A 20740-nucleotide genomic window follows, 5' to 3' on the forward strand; every position below is an offset into this window, starting at 1 on the left:
GACAAGAAACAGCAATATACACAAGGTTTAGCCATAAGACATACATATCATCACACAAGCAAAGTTACATCCAATCTGGCAACGCCGGTCATCATGACTTGAAAACCCTGTAAGTTTCACATAACCTGCACAAAGACATACCAGAAAAAAAAGAAAGAAGCTGTTTACATAGAGAAATATCCACCCACAGGAATAACGTCTGTGACCCACAACCAGAAGTCCGTCCACCCAGCACAGATTTAGACAACTTCCACAAAACATTTTGTTTGTTTTTACAAACTCAGGGACTGGAGTTAAAATTACAGTCTGTGGTCGTCAACAGCATGCCATTGAGCTTAACCTTTAACTTTCTAAGATGTTAGCATGATTGGTCAATTATGGTTATAACTGACCAGCAGAAATAAAGACCACAAAAATAACTCACAAGTAAACAATAACAGTGTGAACTGCATTCATAGTCTTCATATGCTCAGTCTACGTAAAATAAGATTATGTATCGTTGATCATAAAGTTGTAGACGCTCCTCTAGCACGCTATGAAGACTTCCGACAGGACATGTGTTCTCAATCAACTTCCTTTCTAATTCGGGCTTGCATAAACAAAGAACATGTGTCTGTGTTTTTATCCTCTAAATTTTCACTGTAACGAAAAAAAAAATCTGATTCAAATGATTCTGTAGACGACAGATGCTGCGTGACAAAGATGAACCGACAGAAGTCAAAAGCTTCAAAACGGGACAGCAGAGTTTTATGGTCACAAGACATGATGGAGTGAATTACATAAGGAAATAAAACTTGCATCATGCATCTTACGCATTTCCATTCCATATAATTATTATTACACAAAGTAAAAACAATCCTCCAATCAGAGGAGAGAAAAGAGTGTCTCCTTTTAAAATAAATTGTTGATGTACTTGAAGTAACTTACAAAAATTTGCTAATTACACGAAAGCTGTTTATGGGGCCATTTTTTTTTTTTTTTTTACTTATTAAACTCAATTAAAAAAAAAAAATAATAATAAAAAACCTAGCATTCACAAGTCTGTGGTCAGTATGACTTAATATTTTTGAAAGAATCTCTTATGTTTACCAAGGCTGATTTATTTATTAAAAATACAGTAAAAACTGTAATAGTGTGAAATATTACCGTTTACAATAACTGCTTTCTATTTGAATATATTTTAAAATGTAATTTATTCTTGTGATACAAAGCTGAATTTTCAGAATCATTGCTCCAGTCTTCAGTGTCACATGATCCTTCAGAAATCATTCTTATATGCTGATTTGCTGCTCAATAAATAGTTATTATTATTATTATCATCATCATCATCAATGGTGAAAACAGTTTATGTCCCAGCCTCATATTTTTCAGGATTCAGGATTCTTTAATTAATAAAGTTCAAAAGAACAGCATTATTTTTTTAAATAGAAAACTTTTGTAAAATTATAAATGTTAAAACTATTTAGCAGTAGCATAAAATTACACCACAAAATGTTGCAAGGACTTTGTGCAGGGACAAAGCTCATTAAAATGAACATTTAGGGCCTACATGAATTGCTTTAATGATTTGCCAAAATGAATAGGATTTCCCAGCAAAACATTTTAATAACAGGCATTTTATAAGCTCACTCAAATGAGCGGCTGTGTATGCAATACAAAGTGACAAAAAAATAAAAATAAATAAAAAACAATGTAGCGTATTGTGTTGTTACTTGTAGACAAAATAAATAAATAAAATGAAATAAAATTCAATTGTCATTTAAATCCTAAGCTATATTGAAAACAGCCAAGATACTGCCACGCTACTGAAAAATGTAGTTAGATTAGCAACATTGTTACATTTAGTTAGTTTCTCCTCCCCAACATTGAGTATGTGCAAGGATCCGTCACATTCATTTCCTCTGACCCCACATTAGTCATTACCCAGAGATCTGGGGGGCGTTACTGGGCCTTTGGCCAAACACAGGTCAGGACAGGTGCACATCAGGTGGGTTTTCCCACAGTGCTCTGGAGTGGAAGTCCCCAGTGTCTGTCTCAGCAGGGGTGAGATCTGCTCCTGGGTCTTAACTGAGCATTAGAGTGCCCTGAGTCAGTGTCTGCTACATCAGATCAAGTCCATGTCTGGCTGAACTCAAGAAAGGAAATTAACCCAGACTGCCTGGGCTGCTTTTCTCTCATCTTTATAGTGCATTTAAATAAAGGAAGTCTCCACTGGTGACCTCTCTGAGTAAAAGAGAGTGGAAAAAGAAAAGAAGAAAAGAGAAATACAAAGTTTGTGAGTTCTCAGAGCTCCAGGGGGGAGTTTAAAGAAACTGTTTTGTCCATGCATGTTAAGAACATTGCTGTTCTTAACATACATGGCCCATCAGCCTTTATTCTGTAGCCTAGTAAAGTTAAAGAGAGAGAAAAGAGATGGGAACGGTTCCATTTTTAAATGATTTACTGCAACATGCCTTGCACAACCAGTGAAGACTGATTCCAGAAACAAATGACTCTGTTCTTTTAGTGATTAAAGGACTTAAAGCACAACTCGTGTAGTCCAAATGATTCCTGAATGAATGACTCTTAGCAGCTGGTGCTTTTTTAGTGAAATCAAACATATAGTTGGTTATACACCACATACAACTAACTGTATTATGTTCTTCTGAAGTCTTGTAAGAATTAAAGGGATAGTTCACCCAAAAATGAAAATTACTCCATTATTTACTCACCCTCAAGCCATTTTAGGTGTACTGTATATAGCGTTCTTCTTTCAGACAAAAACAGAGTTATATATATATATATATATATATATATATTTTAAAAAAATCCGCTGGAATGCCACTCTCTCATGAATGTGCGTATGAAAGTTAGTGGAAGCTAGAGATTGTGGTTTATAAAGTGTTAAATATGGATATTTTTCCTGTACAAACGCATCAATTTACTTCAGAAGGCCTTTCAAAATCTCGATCCCGATTCACTGCCATTATAAAGCTTGGAAGAGACAGGACATTTTTAAATATAACTCCGATTATATTCGTGTGAAAGAAGAAAGTCATATACACCTAGGATGGCTTGAGGGTGAGTAAATCATGGAGTCATTTTCATTTTTGGGTGAACTATCCCTTTAAAGCCGCTGTAGTTAGTTACTGACTTGTTTTTCATTTGACAATGTCATTTCTGTTAGTAGTATTTCATAAAAAATTAATTAATGTTACCACATTTTTTGTTTAGTATTGTTATTTCATATATAGTTAAAAATCAATTACCAACTGTTTTAAATTTATTTATCATTATCTGGCAACGACATGGTCTTTTTTCCTCAAGTATTCCTTCCACAAAAGTACTAAAAGAACCATTAATGGAACCATTAAATAACCAGAACTGTCAAAAGAAACTGGAAACAGAAACAATAAAGGGTCAGTTCACCCAAAACTGAAAATTCTGGCATCATTTTCTTCACTCTCACATTGTTCCAAACCCATGATTAGTCTTCAAAACACAAATGAAGATAGAAACCTGAGAGATTTCTGTCCATCCACTGAAATCCATTCCAGAAAAACTCTGATGCTCCCAAAAGTTCATAAAGATATCACAAAAGTAATCCATATGAATCAAGTGGCAAATCCAAGTCAAATCATTAAAAATATCTTCAGTCTCCTTATCAGTCGGAACAACATGAGGGTGAGTAAACAAATGGCAGAATTTACTATTTTTGTTGAACTATCAGCATCGTAAATCGTAAGTTTTTTTATATTTTCTTTTTTTTTTTTAAATGTATGTACATATATAACATTATATTTTATATTATATTATCTTTGCATCAAATTACAAAAAACTAATTAATGCTAATGCAAAGGTGTTTCTAAAACAGCGTCTATAGGAGTGACGGTAAATTTGATATCGTTCTCTCTTCTGAAAGTCATGAAAATCATGGAGTTTTTATTTTGCTATTTGAGCAAATGGGAATGCAAAAAAAAATATTTGTGGTGGTCTCCCATTCACCGAAGTTTACCCAGCTATGACGACTTCTGCTGCTCAGAAACCCGGAAATGTGAAAAAGGTCTTCAAAATCAACCTCCATCTAATTATGTATATTTATTACAATTAGTCCCCAAATACTGAGTGAAAATTTGTAATTTTTTATAAATGATGCTGACAACCATCCAAAAAGTGGATGTAAAGGTCAGATGTCTGTTATATTTGTCGGCTCAAGCACTGCTGTGGAAACATCAAGAATAAACCAGACTTTAAACATCCTTGATTTTTTTGGAAAGCACATGCATCCATAGAACGAAGTCCTAACCGTCTGCGGTTTAGATGTGGCTTTCTTGGCTCCTAAAGCTAAGTATCCCTGCTTTGGAATAATCTCTCATTCACACTGACTCACCGTCTATCTGTGTGACCATGTCTATGTCAGGAACCCACGAGTGACGGGAATGCTGGGACTCTCCGGTACCGCCCAGCGAGTGTTGCTTGTTACGGGCTCACTCACGCTCAGGTTAGAAGATAGCCAAACCGTGAGAAAGCACCTCATTGTTCGACATTCACAATGGTCACTATGAGCACTGAATGGCACTCACAGCTACGAGTAAAGAAACTAATTAGCATAATAATACAAATCCTGCTGACCACTTAAAAGCTTGTGCTGTCGCAAGAAAACACGACTTACGTAATCCATGACGGGAAGCCAAGCCGTCAAGAGGAGTAAAATTTTACACGGATGAATGGTTTGACCACATTCCAAGCTTTTTACCTAAGCAAGAATGGCTAAATGTTAAATCCTTCTACATAAACTACTAATCACTGTTTATGTAGTGATCCAAGGTGTCAAAATCCTTATTCTACTTTGTAAATCTGATCACTAAAAATCACAATAATAAGTGTGAGCAACCTTAATACCTGCAAAAGCTGTCAAAGAATGAAAACAGCTTGAAGGCTGTTCTTGGAGTTTTAACTATGCATTACGTCTTCCTTGCAGGCATTACTGGACTACGGTTGTGCAACTGCAGAGATGGGGAGTATGCAAATATCGCAGAGCAGGGTTCATACCTTTAAAGCACAGTAAGAGAAGCTTCTTTTCTGTGGATGTGGAAAGATGAGCATGACCCACCCTGCTGAGGTGCCTCTCTCTGCGTTTTGTCTCTTTTCACGTGGCTCTTTTGTCTGTGTGACATGCGCTCCATACCAGCAGACTGTGTGACCTGCTTTCTATAGGTTGCAGTCCCTCTGAGAACAGACTGATCTGAACACTCAAATGAACAGTGAAGCCCAGTTTACAAAAAAAAATAATAATAATTATATATATATTTAGCATGAAAGTTAATTTTGGTAAAAAATCAGACAAACTGTCTAGAACAAGTTTGAAACAGTAGATAGTTCAGAAAATTCGAAATGACGGAAAAAATTTTCGTAACGTAAAATGACAATATAGAGTGCAACTGATTCTGCATGAGCCAAGGAATCAGGGGAAAATAGAACGAGTCTACCCTTCTGCAATGTTATTAGCAAAAAACATGAGCACAAATTTGAGCTGTTGGTGGCGCTAGAGGGTTTGAGTTAGAGACTCTAGATTTTCTGTATTTAATGTTGAGATTGTCCTCTATCTGTGCACCAAATTTCATAACTTTCTCGGATGTGGTTCTATGGGCTACCACAGACTGAATAGCAGAAGTCGATGAAGCAGAAGAAGAAGAAATTTAAAGTATACAAGAGATGCCTACGGCCACGAACATTCAGTGCTTGGCCCCTAATTAATGTAAATGTCTTCAATATAACTTTTGATCAATTTAATGCATCCTTACTGAATAAAAGTATACATTTCTAAATAAATAAAATCTTACAGACCTAAAATTTCTGAAAAGTAATGTATATATACTTGATTTTGTAAAAAGTCCAGATCTTTACAACTTCTTAAGAGATGTCACTTACCAAATGTTAGCAAACGCCAAACAGCAAATTGATTTCGCAAACACAACCAGTTTGTATTTTTGATTTGTTGTGCCCACTTTTTAAAATCAATCAATCAATGCCCAATCGACCCTTCGCAAAGACCAGCCCCCTTTAGTCACTGTTGCTACATCCGACAAGCCACGGTGCTTTCACGCCACACATCATGTTCTCACACAGTGAAAAATGCATCGCAGAGTAAAGAGGACACGGACAATGCACCGACAGACAGGACAGAGCAGGTTACGTCTGGAATGAAAAAGTCTCAGCTTTCAAATTTTGCCAATTTTTATGAAATGTAAACAATAAATACTGTTTTGTGGCTCTTTAATGTGTTGTGATTAGGGTTGGGTATCGTTTGGGTTTTTTTTCGATACCGGTGCCAAAGCGATACTTTTAAAACGGTGCCGGTGCCTAAACCGATACTTGTTATATATATACACAGGTATATGTATATATAAACACACTTTATTTATGCAATTCATGAAGCTCCAGGAAATCCCCAATATGGACAAAGGCATTGCTATTGCTGTAACCGAGTAAACAGAAGATATAAACGTTTTGAATGATAAAACAAATAAATTAAACACTCGACTACAACAATATATAGTTTATCTGTGTTATTCAAGCCATCCCTGGTATTTTCATAATAATTAAGTATATTTATAATCCATTGCTAATTGATGCATTAGTAGACTATGGAACATATTTTCTGCCTCGTTCTGTGACAAGAAGCTACATCAGATCACAAAAGGAAGCATTTAACTGCTGTGGACTAAAAAGGTTATAATGTTCTCTTTTGTTGGACAACAGGTTTAAAAAAGTGAATACAAGATCATTTTAGTTTTAGGCATTTTAATTTAAGCTAGGGCTGGGCGGTATATTGAGTTACCATGATATAGCGATATATTCTTTACAAGCTTGATACGAGCGCAGCTGAAAATATATCTAGGGAGGACACAGACTGAACTGCTGCAGAGAAAGTGCATAATACAATTTGTTCTAAACGTGACAAGCTTTATATGAAGGGCTTTAAAAAAAACTCGTAAGATATACTAGCCTATAGTTTATAGTTTCAGTTTAAAGCGGCTCTGACAGAAAGGTTGCGTGTGCCGCTGACAGAGACGTGCTGTTTAATGTGTTTGAGACGTGCTGTTTTCCCTTAATGCATACTTACATTTCACAGGTAATGTGAACTTACATATTCTCCATCTGTAAATGTTAGAAAGCCATGGAAATATTTCAATTTTGCTGTCAGAAGTGCGTGAGCTTTTGCTGCGATTCTCCGCTAAACTTCACAGACTTCATTTAGAGCAGCGCCGCTTGTGAGCACGCGCCAAACAGGCGGAGCGCAATAACTCTGACTAAAATATACATTTTGCTGAAATATTTGTAGTTGAACAATAAATGTGATATATGCAGAATTTTAAACCTACAAGTAAGTGTATCTGTATGATAGCACTAACTGTAAAGTAATGGGGTAATCAAAACAGCCATTTCTACTCAGTCTGTGCTTTATTTTCATTTTTAGTTTAGTAAATTTAACTTCTGCTTTAAAAGCATTATTTTTGTTTTTAGATTGAAATGTTACAATGTTAGAATGTAATGTGATTTGAACCCTTTTTGCATATAATATATGCCTACATGCTTACATTCACTTTATTTGTTTAATCCAAATACAAAATACCGAGATATACCATATACAACACATCAGCCAAAAGATACCGAGATATGAATTTTTGCTCATATCGCCCAGCCCTAATTTAAGCATGTTTAGCTTAGCTAGTTAATGGAACGCTACCTGCTGCCGTCAGAGCAAGTGTAATTTCTGCATTCACGCGCTCCTCGGATGCTCTCATTTCCCGAGTTGTGCTTTTAAGTAGGAATGTGAAAACAGCACATTTGCGTTACTACTACAAAGATTTGTTGGACTAGTATTATTTGAGCTTTCCGACGTGAGTTCACGTGCATTTTCTCAGTCGGGAAATTATTTTTCACGTGCGGTGCCGGTGATGATGCTTCTTACGTTCGTTTCGGAGAAACAAAGGAAAAATATTTTAATCGATCGCTCAGGCATCGAAATCTCTGTTCTGATTCGGTTCTAGTACATACCGGTTACTTAGGTACCGGTGCCATATTGGTACCGGGTTTCGGTACCCAACCCTAGTTGTGATAGATTGCTGTAGCGCCTCAGTTCAAGCGGCACATGAACCGATCATCTCTTTCTCTTTACTAGTTATAATAGCACAAAATAAACATGAGAAGGTATCTTCATCTTGTGGTGTGTCAATACACCAATACCAAGTTCAAGTCCACCACTGTTAATTTAATCTCCTGTCTGGGTGGTTTGTCGGACAAATTGGCAGATTTGGCGTTATGATTGTCAGATCGCCTGTCAATCAAACTCCAAAGGGTCCATTAAAAAAAAAAAAAGATCTGATATGGTTTACCTCAGAAATGGGTCAAATTATGGGGGGCAATTAATGTTGACTTTACACACAGAAAACATGAACTATCTACAAGATTTTGCAATGGCACAATGGCAAAACTAATACTTATTCTGTTATTCAATCAAGGAGACACAAATATCCAAAGCCAATCCCAAAATTAAGACTAAATATATCAGCCTATCACTGCAACTGAACACACATTCTCAGATACTGAAAGGAAAAAGTATCTAACACACATTCAACAGTTCAGCAACAGGATACTGATTTGTCTTTAAGGGTGCATTGGGATTTACAGGAAGAGTCTGAGTCTCTCCACAGGAAAGAACTGTCACTCTCTTCCCTACCATCAAAACCAGCAGCCTTTCCTGTAGAAAGTTATCTTCAGACCGCAGTGGCTCTACCACACACACATCAGTGTGTACTGGCCCACGCCAGGGAAACACTGACAACATAATAGCTGCACACGGGGCCACGTTTAGGACTGTGTGTTTGTATCCGTGTGCTTCAGAACACAGCATACAATCAAGCATCACATGATCCTGTTTACCCTGTATTTTCGCCTGACCACAGAAATTGTGGGCTGAATCTCCCTGCATCGCTCTGCAAGTATGTGCTAAATTCATACTCTACATTCTGCTGGATTTTAACCCCTAACTGACCAATTCTCAATTGGGGTCAGGGGAATTTGAAACCCATTTTACTATGCAAGGCATCCCTGAGACTGATTACTCGACTAGATCTTCCTGCAATCCAAGTCGAGCCACCAGACAATGCGAAGCAGGAACATCCACCTCGAAAAAACAAACAGCGCAAGGAAAAACTGGGACACAGAGAATAAAGGGATGTGGGTGGGAAGTGAGAGAGAGCTCGTACCTTGTCTCTGGATAAATATTCGCAGCAGGGGGTGTGCGGTCGACACGGCCTTGCTGAAGTTCTCGTCGTTATTGATGGGGAGGAGGTCTCCGTGAACGTCAGCGTATCCAATCATCACCTCCATGTTTGCAATCCGGTGGATGGTCATGATGAGTTTGTAGAATTCCTCAAATTTACCAGGTTTTAGTCGATCCACTGAAAACCTCCGGAACTCTGCTCCATACTGCAAAAGAAACGCAGAAGTCAGCATGCTGCTACAAAACAGTGCTACATTAAACTTCTAATATATCACCAAAGCTGATATATTCCTCAATATTTTTCTTTTTTTGCCTTTCCAATCGTATACCTTTGGCATTCAGCAAATATGTGGTTAATAAATATTTAATTCCACAAAATTTGCAACCTTTAGCAAATTAAATCCTCTGAAATGCGAATCTGAAAACAATTCAGAAACCGCTGTTTACAAGTTTTATTTCACAACATTTAGCTGACAAAAAAGAACTTTTGACCAAAGAATTACTAGAAAAATTGGACGTTCACTATAGAAATTTCCATGACTTATCCAGTCTTGGAAAACTTCTCCCATGACCATGGGAACCACAGCTGTAAATCTCAAGGTTAAACCACACCATCCTCATCCTATCCAGTTTCAACTTGCAACTCAAAGTAGACATAATACATCTCACCACCTAATCAAATCTGCAGACTTATTTCTCTTATTTTTATTACTTACTAGTCTCCGATTAATCTACTTAGCCTTCAGACGTGTCAGGATAGGAATCACAAAACACTGACATTGAGAGATAAAAAGTGTTTTCACCAGGCCTCTAACAGCCTATTCGGCTGTCTTGGCAGCTCTGCTGTTTGTAATGAGGAAATGGAGGCAAACAGGGACCTGAGACACAATAGAGAGACGCACAATGCAGGGTGATGAGTAAGCACTAAGCAGAGCAAACCTCTACAACAACACATGAACGGATGTCACCCCGTCACTGCAGCTGAGCCACACACATGGACAAACCCAACAAATCTACGGACCTATGAAATGTTTTATTTTTTCCCAAATTCCATTTTTTCAGTTAAAAATTTTCTGGATTCCATTTTTTTCCTTTTTTTCCTCCATTTACATTTTTCTAGACTTGGTTTTAATGGTTAAATAAACTTTTATTAATCCAAAAGCATGTCTAATTAATTGAATTCATGAAACTTTCACGATTTATTAACAGTTTAATAAAAACTTTATTTATTTTTTCCTCAAATTTAGTTTTATTTTTACCAAATTCCAAATTTTCCATTAATTTTCTGGATTCCATTTTAATGGTTTCATTCAATCATCTCTAAATAATTGATTTAAAAAAAAAAAAAAAAATGTTCCCCTCTCAGAAATACTGTGTTGTGCATTTACATTTTTCTGCTAAATAAATCCTGGTAAATCATTTTTCTGCTAAATATTTCTATAAAAATAATGTTTTAATAATAATTGTATTAGTAGTGCTATCATTACATTAAGTAATATTTCTGTCATAGTTTCTAAAAGTTAAACCAAACTTTTACTTTGACGGGTGGTTGTGAAGACCTTTAATTTCTCCGTTTATATGATATGACGATAGTTTTTCTCAAAAGAAATGGTAAAATGCTCATGAAGTGACTCTCAGAGCAGTTCTAGTGATTATATTCATGTGTTCATGTACTCATACATTGAAGCAGCAGAGGCTTTATTCATCCCAAATTTGTGACATTCCGCGTTATACAGTAAATTCCATTTTTATAAGTGGATTGCCCAATTCCATTAACGTTTTCCACATTGCGGAAATCATAGGGCCCTACAAATCTCCTCTCTTAGAACACACACTAAGGTCCATTTACACAAGACACCTTCCTGTATCTCTGCACTGCTTTATAAGTGTTTTTCTATGCCATTAACAAACTATTAACATATTATTAGGAATGTACTAATAATAGAGAGATAGTATGCAAACTCAATGTTGTTGTAATCTATAAGCATATTTCTCCAGTCCAACCAAAACAAATCCCATAAGAGACATACTCTGCCCTCAAATTCAGAACGAGGCAATTGTCCATTGGAGGCAAATCACCATCACTAACAGGGTCAAGCTGAGGTTATGTCTCAGATCATGTGACTAAAATGCAGATGTGAGTCTTGACTCAATGCGTGGGTCGTCTCATCCAGCCTGAAAAACACAGGCCTTGCTTTGTCTTTCACAACAGCGGTTGAGGCTGCAGCATCCCAGCATTCACTCGTGGACTGTGCTGCTCTATGTAATTATGCCTCTAGGATGAGAATCCCACATTAGCCAATGGCAGCCTGTCATTAGCACATGAAATATAAATGTGAAGCAGCAGAAATACACTCGGAGGGTCTCTGTGGTGGCAGGTGTGTGATCAAGTTGACTACATGTGAAAATGTACTCAATGGCAGGCACATATGCAAACATCCATCCCACCACCTAAGTGTGAGGATTTAACCCATTCATCATGTCCAGATGAGACATCGGAGACGCTGCCGCGCTGACAGAAAAAATACCGTTCCATTCCAGCGTTTGTTTTTTAACCTAATGTAATGTATTCTAATGTGATACATTATTTTAAAATGGCATTAAGAGTGATACACTTCTGTTGTTGTTCTTTCCCTGACGCCAACTGATAACGTTAGTCAAGTTTTCTTCAGCAAAAACAGTTGTAATTCAGCTTTACTAAATATGCTGCTCAAATTTTTCAAGTCAGACTGAAATTATGAGGTTATTTAAACTTAAATAACCCTTTTTTTTTACCACTCAGAGCCAAAAATGTTTGGCTAACATTTTATTTTGCTACAGTTTGGCCACTTCTTAGACTTAGTAGTCATATGGCAGGGTTGTAAACACAACATAACATTATTTCTTGTGTTTCTGACTGTTTACTTTAATAATTACATGAAAGAAAAAACTTCATGTAAAAAAAAAAATGATAACTTCATTATCTTTAAATTTCAATTATTACTTGTATTTAATTTAATATAGGAGTGTGTTCAATAACATTATGTTTTGGCTGTGAAATTTCATTGGTACTAGTATTAAACACAACTTTTGGGTACTTTATTGGGTTTCATGAAAACTCCAAGTACAAATGAGATTTTTTTCCCTTAAATATATATATATTTTTTTAATTTTTAAACGTGTCCAAAGACAATGATAATTTCAGGTTTCTCAGGATCTCATGCACTTTGTAAAATCCTAAAAGGATTTAAATTCGGCATCATTCTACTTGACTTTAAAGGGATAGTTTACCAATTTACTCACCTTCAAGTTGTTCCAAACCTGTATGAGTTTCTTTCATCTGCTGAACACAAAAGATGATATTTTGAAGAATGTGGGAAACCAAACAGTTGATGGTAGCCATTGACTTCCATAGGATTTTTCTTCATACTATGGAAGTCAACGGCTACCGTCAACTATTCGGTTTCCCACATTCTTCAAAATATCTTCTTTTGTGTCCAACAGCCGAAAGAAATTAATACAAGTTTGGAACGACTTGAGGGTGAGTAAATGAAGACAGAACTATCCCTTTAACAGCCGTAATGACAGTAACAATTGATAATTTACCTCAGATCACGAAAACTTAAGGGAAACAATGACGAGCATCTTCCCATGACAAATAGTGTATCAGTCAATGAGTGTGTATATTTGTTAATGTTAAAATGGTTTAATATTTGGTTATTTGATTATACAGTTATCTATTTTGTTTCAGGTGCGAGTGCTTGTCTGATTGGTGGGGATTTGTGATTGACTTTGACACGTCTTGTGTCTACAGACAAACTCACTGTGATCTTATCGTGTCTGGTTAGGACACAGTGTAAATCTGAATCCAGGCTTAACAACTCAGTTCTCATCCATGTGCAAACTCAAGCCCAAAAACAATAACATGACCTCAAATCTTTGAGAATACAAGCCTAAACAGAGCCCAACCTGCCCAATTTCTAACATCAAATCCTGAGTAATATGAGAACAGCAAAAAACTTTATCAGTCCTCAAACCCAGACAGGTTCAGGCAAGTTAAAACAGCCACATACACAGCTCTTTTTGTGTTAAATACTTCAGTGACATTAAACAGTACCCAAAACCCAATCTTATCAAATGTCAGTACAGCGTTCCAAAAAGTACATTTCCAACTGAGATCCAGCTAGGTCAGTGGAAACAGCAGCGAAAGAGCAGTCGGGGGAGTGTTTCTGGAATATGTACAAAGCCTTAGACACATCAGTGGGTTCTCTTTAGATATAAAGCATTGGGAGACAAAACCAGCTCCCCACAAAAGAACAGAAACCCCCTCACACACTCTTATCGCCAGCAGAGCTCCTCTCCAAACAAGTCTTCCCTGATTGTGACGTACAGGAACGGGGTGATGACATCATGCGCGTGATACTGAGAGAGCCATGACATCACAACGGTGATTCAGCGCACGACTGGTGAGTAATGCATCCTTTGTAATGTTGACACAGATGTGGTTGATACACAATGTTCCAAACATCATAGTAGGAAGATCTTAGATACCAGCTTCATCAGCATTCTTGCCTCGCAGGTTGTGGTTTCACACATCCATCCATTGATGCTTATGTTTGGGGGGCAAGTATTGGTTCTTTCAGGTTTTTTCAGTGGTAAAGCGGGTTGATCCGCACCCCTCCAACATTCATATGGAGGTATCTGGCTCTTCCAAGAGAGGAGAAACCTAATGGGGTGCTCTCGTCTTTACAGACTCCAAACAGTGGCTCCTTTCATTGACAACAGTAGCAGAGCTTTTCAGCCCCTGTTATGAATTAGAGCACGGCTGAATAATAGAGGCGAATAATCAGACAATGGCAATGGAGTCTGGATCTGGGCACGTCGCCCACACATTCCAGCAATTAGGACCATCACATCCATAACCACATTATAAAAGTTTGTCTAGCCAAAGCCTAGTCCAAAAGACAGCTGAGTTTTTTTGTTTTTTTTTCATCCACTCATGAACATAGAGTGAATAAAGTGACAGACGACTCAAATAGAAAAGCAGAGGCATGTAATGAATCATCCAGGTCCAATGGGTCTCAGTGACAGCGCTTTGACAGATACGGTCTCCATCAGCTTGGCTGCAACAGATGTATAGTCCACTGCACCATTAGCGTGAGCGGTGACAGATATAGAGTTATTTCTATTTGTAAAGGGCTGGTTGAAGCTTTGTCAGGCATTTCCCCAGGCAAACTGAACAATTACTGTATATGAAAGGTCCGTATGACTACACTTTGAGTGATGATAAATCTATCATCAAACTCATGCTATTCTTCAAGAGAACTATTACAATAGAATGTCAGACACAAACACGGATGGATGACTAGATAGATAGATAGATAGATAGATAGATAGATAGACTAATCCAATTTCCCTATTAGATTAATAAAGTATCCATGTTACCTGCTGGTGTAAGCATGCACTTTGGGTGAGTAATACAAGAAACAAAAGTTTCACTTTGTCCAACTGACACAAATAAAAGAGCCCATCCCAATGAATCAGCTCTCAAGTTTGCTCTTGTCAAATGTGTAAATATGTCCGTGTGTTGTTTTGGATACTATTTTCGGACAGTATTTAACCTGACCTGATGTGAAGATTTAAAAACACACAAAACTTCCGAGAGCAGAGTGAGGGGAGAGGAGAGATCTCCCATCTGAGAGCCACATGCTGCAGCAGACCCGACTACAGAGACACTGTAACCTTACCGAGAGAGCACTTGAGCGTGATCATGTGCAGCTTTTTTATTCTTTTGGATATCTAAAGTCATGAAAATTATAAACACTATCCATAAATGTGACAGTTCAAGCGCCAAAGCGGTTGTGCTGTAACTCATTTTACTGGAGACCACTAAAAGTGAAGCCAAAAACGCTGATGAAACCAAACGCAATTCTCAAAAATAAAATAAACGTTATTTTAAAATACTCCAAATTGAGTAAACTATACAAAGATCAGACTAGTTCTTTTTATGCCATAATATGATTTGACACGGGCTAACCAAAGTTAGCCATTCCTACTTTTCTCATCTAAAAATATACAGCATCGTGTAACTATGCAGCGAAACTATTCTCGTAAAATATTCTCAAGCGTGCATTTCACACAACTCACCTTGCTTTTCACTTCCACCGCGTTCATGTTCAAGCTACGCAAAGATTGCGATTTGTTATTAAAACTCCGGTTCATTTCACTCGCTTGAAACTTTTCAGCCCGTCCAGGATGATGGGCTCGATTTATAAGCCTGTCCCGTTACTGAACGTCCGATCTTCACTCTCAAAATGCGGAAAAGTTAGTCCTCGGAGGCTGTGTGACAGATTTTCTTATCTTGCGGTCGCGCTTGTGTCTCGGTCACTTCACAAAACTTCTGCAGAAAATTATGTGAAAGACAAATCAGCGCCTCTCGCAGTCTCAGCAGGAGGAGTGGGCTAAGTTTTCACTAATGACATCATCGCTCCCTCTCCGACGAGTCCGTTGACCCTACTATGGAGAAGGCGTGGCTTATGAATATTAAATACGTAACGTGACGCTATCACGTTAGCGCTAACTGATTGGCTGAATGGCGAACGTAGGCGGAGCGACGTGAGACACAACTTGAAAAACTTTTATGTTTTTTTTTTAATTATTTTTTTCTAATAGAAAATTAAAATTTTAAAATTTAAATTTAAATTGCTCCTCATCCAAAACCGTCAGGAGTTGTCTCCCCGTCGGAAAGTGGGCGGTCCTTTTAATTACCTATCCGAAGGCTTGGCTTATGAATATTAATTAAACACGTCACGGGACGCTACAGGAAGGTTACCAAGCAACTTTAGCACGACTTTATAAATATTCATAAGCTATTCCTTAGCCATAGTAGGATTTGTAAATATGTCCTGACTGGCTATCGCATATGAACGTGGAATATTACATACTGTAAAGAGACAATAAGTGCACTGGTCTTTTAAGAAGCTGATGTTAATATTAAATTCATGCTAATGTTTGGATGTGCGGCATTGCAGGGAAGCGGCTCTCCGGCGCCGGGACCCGACAGCTGCTCTTCCCAGGAATGTGTTTTTAGTAAGTTCTCAGGCAAACATACCACTGGCCAATAAAAAAGACATGTTTATGTTTGTCCGTGATCTCACAACTACCTAAAATATCCTGGGACTGAGAGCTCACTATAAAAGTAGCACTGAAGACTGTACTTCGAAGATAAACTTTTAAAAACCAAGATAAAGTTATTAGTAGATTTTCTGATTTGCACGTTTAAGTAAACGAAACAGCTATAGCCTATCTTACGGTCAATTAAGCAAGAATCCTCGCCGTGCGGGAGCTGAGCGATCAGATGTGTGCTGGCTGTTCTCTCGGTGGCCGCTAGATGTCCCTGCTGCACAATAAACGAAACCGCCTCGAGCTGAACCGAGGTACGGTCAGGCAGACTCTCTAATTACACACATTAGCGTTGCTATTTATATTTATTACTGTGTTTTTGCGGGTCATTTTCTCTTTCACTCGGCTAAATCACTGATAATGCAGTGAGACTGTTTTAGCCCAGATCTGACATGGTTCGGGTGTAGCTGCTGCCCTCTCAAACAAGCTCTCATTCCTTGTTTACAATAGGCTGAAATTGTTTTTCATCTGTGAAAAGTTGTACATCTATAAAAAAAAGAAAAAAAAAAGAAAGATAAGTAACCTAATAACTTTTGGTTTAACATGTTGAACTTTCACATGAGATGAAGTCTCCAGACACAATTTCAGAAAAAAGAAAAAAAATGTCCCTGGGGTGGTAGCCTTTCAAAAGGTACTTATATGTGCCATTTACATACTAATATGATCACTTTAGTAATATGTACCTTTCAGGTACTAATATGCACCCTTAGGTGGGCTATACAAAGGTGAACTTTTTGAAAAGGTATGGCCCCAGTGATAGCTTTTGTACCTTTTCTTTTTCTAAGATTGGTCATCTACTTTTATGGTTATTTTAGTTTATTATATCAGTCAATGTCTTTTGTCTTATTTTCATGTGGTTTGCAAACTACTGAACTACTATTTTATGACGTCATTTATTTATCATTTATATTTTAATTTATTTGATTTTTGTTTATATATGTATATATATGTATGTGTGTGTGTGTATATATATATATGTGTGTGTGTATATATATATATATATATATATATATATGTATATATATATATATATATATATAATTTTATTTTTATTTTTTGTATATTTGTTGTGAATTTTTAGCTCATAAGGTGAAACTGAATTTTTTTTATTATTATTATTTTATTTTAGAAAGTCAAAGAAATGCTGTTGTGTATTTTTTATTTTTATTTTTATTTATTTTTTTTTTTTTTTACCTTCACTACAAACTATCACTGTAGATATCAGTCTGGTGTGAGCAAGCCTTAACAAAGGCTACGCAAAATGAATGAACACCATATTCCCAGTCATATGCAGTGATATGAGGGTGAGGAAATGTGGACAGAATTTGCATTTTTGTACAATTTCTTTAATAGCACCTATATTTAAAAGTAACCCTAAAGCTCCCTTGAGACTGAGGTTTGTTACTGCCACAGTAACGCAAAAACTTATATTTACTATATTTATCAGGACCAATGCAAACAAGGCTTTGGCTGAACATTGGCATCTGTACCTACATACTCGTGTAGCGCATTTTTCTGGCCTCTGCTTTGCTGCTGCAGGGCCCCAGAGGGCTGTGTTAAAACCCAGGCCAAACTAGAGGCCCACATGCACTTTTATATGTAACCCAAGACGCAAGCCAGAGATCAGAGTGAAATGCTCTGATTGCCTTCGCTGATGTGGAGTCCTCTGAACTGTCCCAGGATCAGTCACGCTTGTCAGTGAGTAGTGATTATGAGAGCAGGGCTGATCTGGGATCTGCAGGCCATTTGTGTTGTGACTGGTCTCAGTGAGTGATTAAACAAGGTTAAAGGGCTTCAGGCCCTGCGGTCATGCCTGTCTGCGGCCACTAATAGGCATTTGCCGGACTCTGTAAACAGCGACAGGAAGCCTGTCATTAGGAATATCAGCGTTCAGGAGTTTGTTTTGAAGGCTGGGTCTCCATTATAGATTTTAGTGCCTACAAATCCATCTAAATGTGTCATTACATTACTGAATTGTCAGTAGATAATGTTTGAGGGTTGTGTTTACAAGTTGTGTACCTCGTATACAGAGGAACTAGTGTAATTTTGAGGTAGTTATTTTTTTCTGAACCATGAAATTGAAGCACCGTTTTAATCAAATATTAGATATTCCTGTACTTACTCTATCTATAGGATTTATTCACGTTCGTTTTGGCACCACTAGGGGGAGACAGATCCCATAAGATAAAGCACATCTCAGACAAAGAACACCATGAGATGTGGCTTTCTGACATTTTTAGGGGACTTTGAAAACAATCTACATAAAGATTAATACAGTATTCAGAGTATTACACAGTTATTACGCTGGTAAAACAACACAAAACTCCCTTTGTACTGGGAAATGAGTACAGTACTAAGTACTGTAGTGTTGTGGTATCTTATCATATGGCCAGTTTGCTTTAGTCGTCAGTAAATATAGGCCTATGCATGCATGTAGGTATGTATAGGTTTGAAATAATTAAGACTTTTTAATGTTTTTGAAAGCCTCTTATGATCACCAAGAATCTGTGCATCATTCGTTCTTTTCCAAGGCTGCATTTATTTGACCAAAACAGTAATATTGTGAAATATTATTACAATTTAAATAAAACTGATTCCTATTTAAATGTATTTTAAAATTTAATTTATTCCTGTGATGCAAAGCTGAATTTTCAGCATCATTACTCCAGTCTTCAGTGTCACATGATCCTTCAGAAATCATGCTGATATGCTAAATGTGCTGCTCAATTGTTAATAATTTGCTAAAATATTAATATTATTATATATGAATTATAGGATTTCTTTGTGTGTGTGTGTGTGTGTGTGTGTAATAGATTTTTATTATATTTTTTCTTTCAGCATTCTTCAATAAATATGTTTTAAAAGAACAGTATTTATTTGAAATAGTATTAACATATTATCTTTGTAACATATACATTTTTTAAAATCCTATTTACCCCAAACTTTCACAAGTTTCCACAAAAATGTTTTCATCGCTGATTATAAGAAAGGCTTTCCTGTAGCTCAAATAGTAGAGCATGGTGCTAGCAACGCTAAGATCATGGGTTCGATTCCCAGGGAACGCAAGCGCTGATAAAATGTAAAAATTGTAACTTGAATGCAATGTAAGTTGCTTTGGATAAAAGCGTCTGCTAAATGCATAAGTGTAAATGTTTCCTGAGCACCAAATCAAATGATTTAAAATTGTAATAATATTTCACAGTATTACCATTTTTACTTGATCAAATGAATGCAGCCTTGGTGAGCATAAGAGCTTTTTCAAAAACATTAAAAAGCCTAATTTTTCCAAACTTTAAGTCAATAGTATAGGCTTGCATATTGTCTCTCATAGACAGCAGTGAAATAAATGGAAAGCAAATGGTTCTTGTAAAGTCCTCTTTTTTATTATGAGAAAACAAACAAACAAAAAAAACAGTATCTCATATGGATCTCCCAGAGTTTCAGAAGAAGGATCCCAAGATGACAAAATATGAGATTTGTCATATTTCAGTCAACAGAACTTGTAATAAAAATTTCTCATCAAAGCCTCCCAAGATCTAATTATTCGAGCTGTGCTATTCAAATTCATTTTTATAGCTTCGTAGGCCCACTCTCACTGTGTCTCATTTGTGTCTTCCACTAGGAAATTTCAAACATTTAAAACTAAGCTTAAATGCCAAAGAAACTCCCATGATGTCTCCTGATGCATCACAGAGCGATAACATTATCCTCTGACGCTAATATAGACCAAAACAATCCTTGACAGGAACGGGACATGCGCCATGATCGCTGTTTAAAATTCACTTTCCTCCGAAACAATTAGATTCCTCTACAATATTCAGTTACTCCTCATACTGCCGGTGGTATCTAGGGCAAAAACAGCCCAGATTACAGCATGCAGAGCACAGTTTGCATGTAATAAATCATATTTCGGTAACTGGTCACGTCAGTAGACTTCAGTTTGAATTTGCTGAGGTGTCACAGTGAGTTGTGTTTCATTGTTTGTGTTGATGTGCGCTCAGCTTTAAAGGAACTTGTGGCCAGCTGCCCTGAGCTGCGTATCCAGAGGAGAAGAATGAGAGCTCCTCTGTGAGAAATTCCTGTCAGAGGGTTCCTGGAGAGCAGACGCAGTTCTTCTCTGTTTTTCAAAACTAAACATCCCCTCACACACACACACACATACAGACATTCCTGAACGCGCAAGGAAAAAGCAAACAAAGGGGTTACTGGGAGAGAATGATTACAATCGAAAGAAAGGAAGGGAAAAATTACAACTAGGCCCAAAATCAAGTTTTGTTCCCCTTTTGAAAGCCTGATTAAAACCTTGAGAGT

General features: G+C 37.1%; 1 protein-coding gene across 1 annotated transcript in view; it reads right to left on the minus strand.

Annotated features, from left to right (window-relative positions):
* The window catches only part of pard6gb (par-6 family cell polarity regulator gamma b), a 48997-nt gene extending 33223 nt beyond the window's left edge, over positions 1–15774 (minus strand). Inside the window, exons 1-2 of the mRNA XM_058754273.1 lie at positions 15395–15774; positions 9252–9474 (exon numbers count right to left, since the gene is read on the minus strand). Of these exons, the coding sequence (XP_058610256.1) occupies positions 9252–9474; positions 15395–15469 (298 nt within the window). The 5' untranslated portion in view covers positions 15470–15774. The remainder of the gene's footprint in view (positions 1–9251; positions 9475–15394) is intronic.
* Positions 15775–20740: the final 4966 nt, after the last annotated feature.

The sequence above is a fragment of the Onychostoma macrolepis genome, chromosome 19 (assembly GCF_012432095.1).
Source record: "Onychostoma macrolepis isolate SWU-2019 chromosome 19, ASM1243209v1, whole genome shotgun sequence".
Lineage (NCBI taxonomy): Eukaryota > Metazoa > Chordata > Actinopteri > Cypriniformes > Cyprinidae > Onychostoma > Onychostoma macrolepis.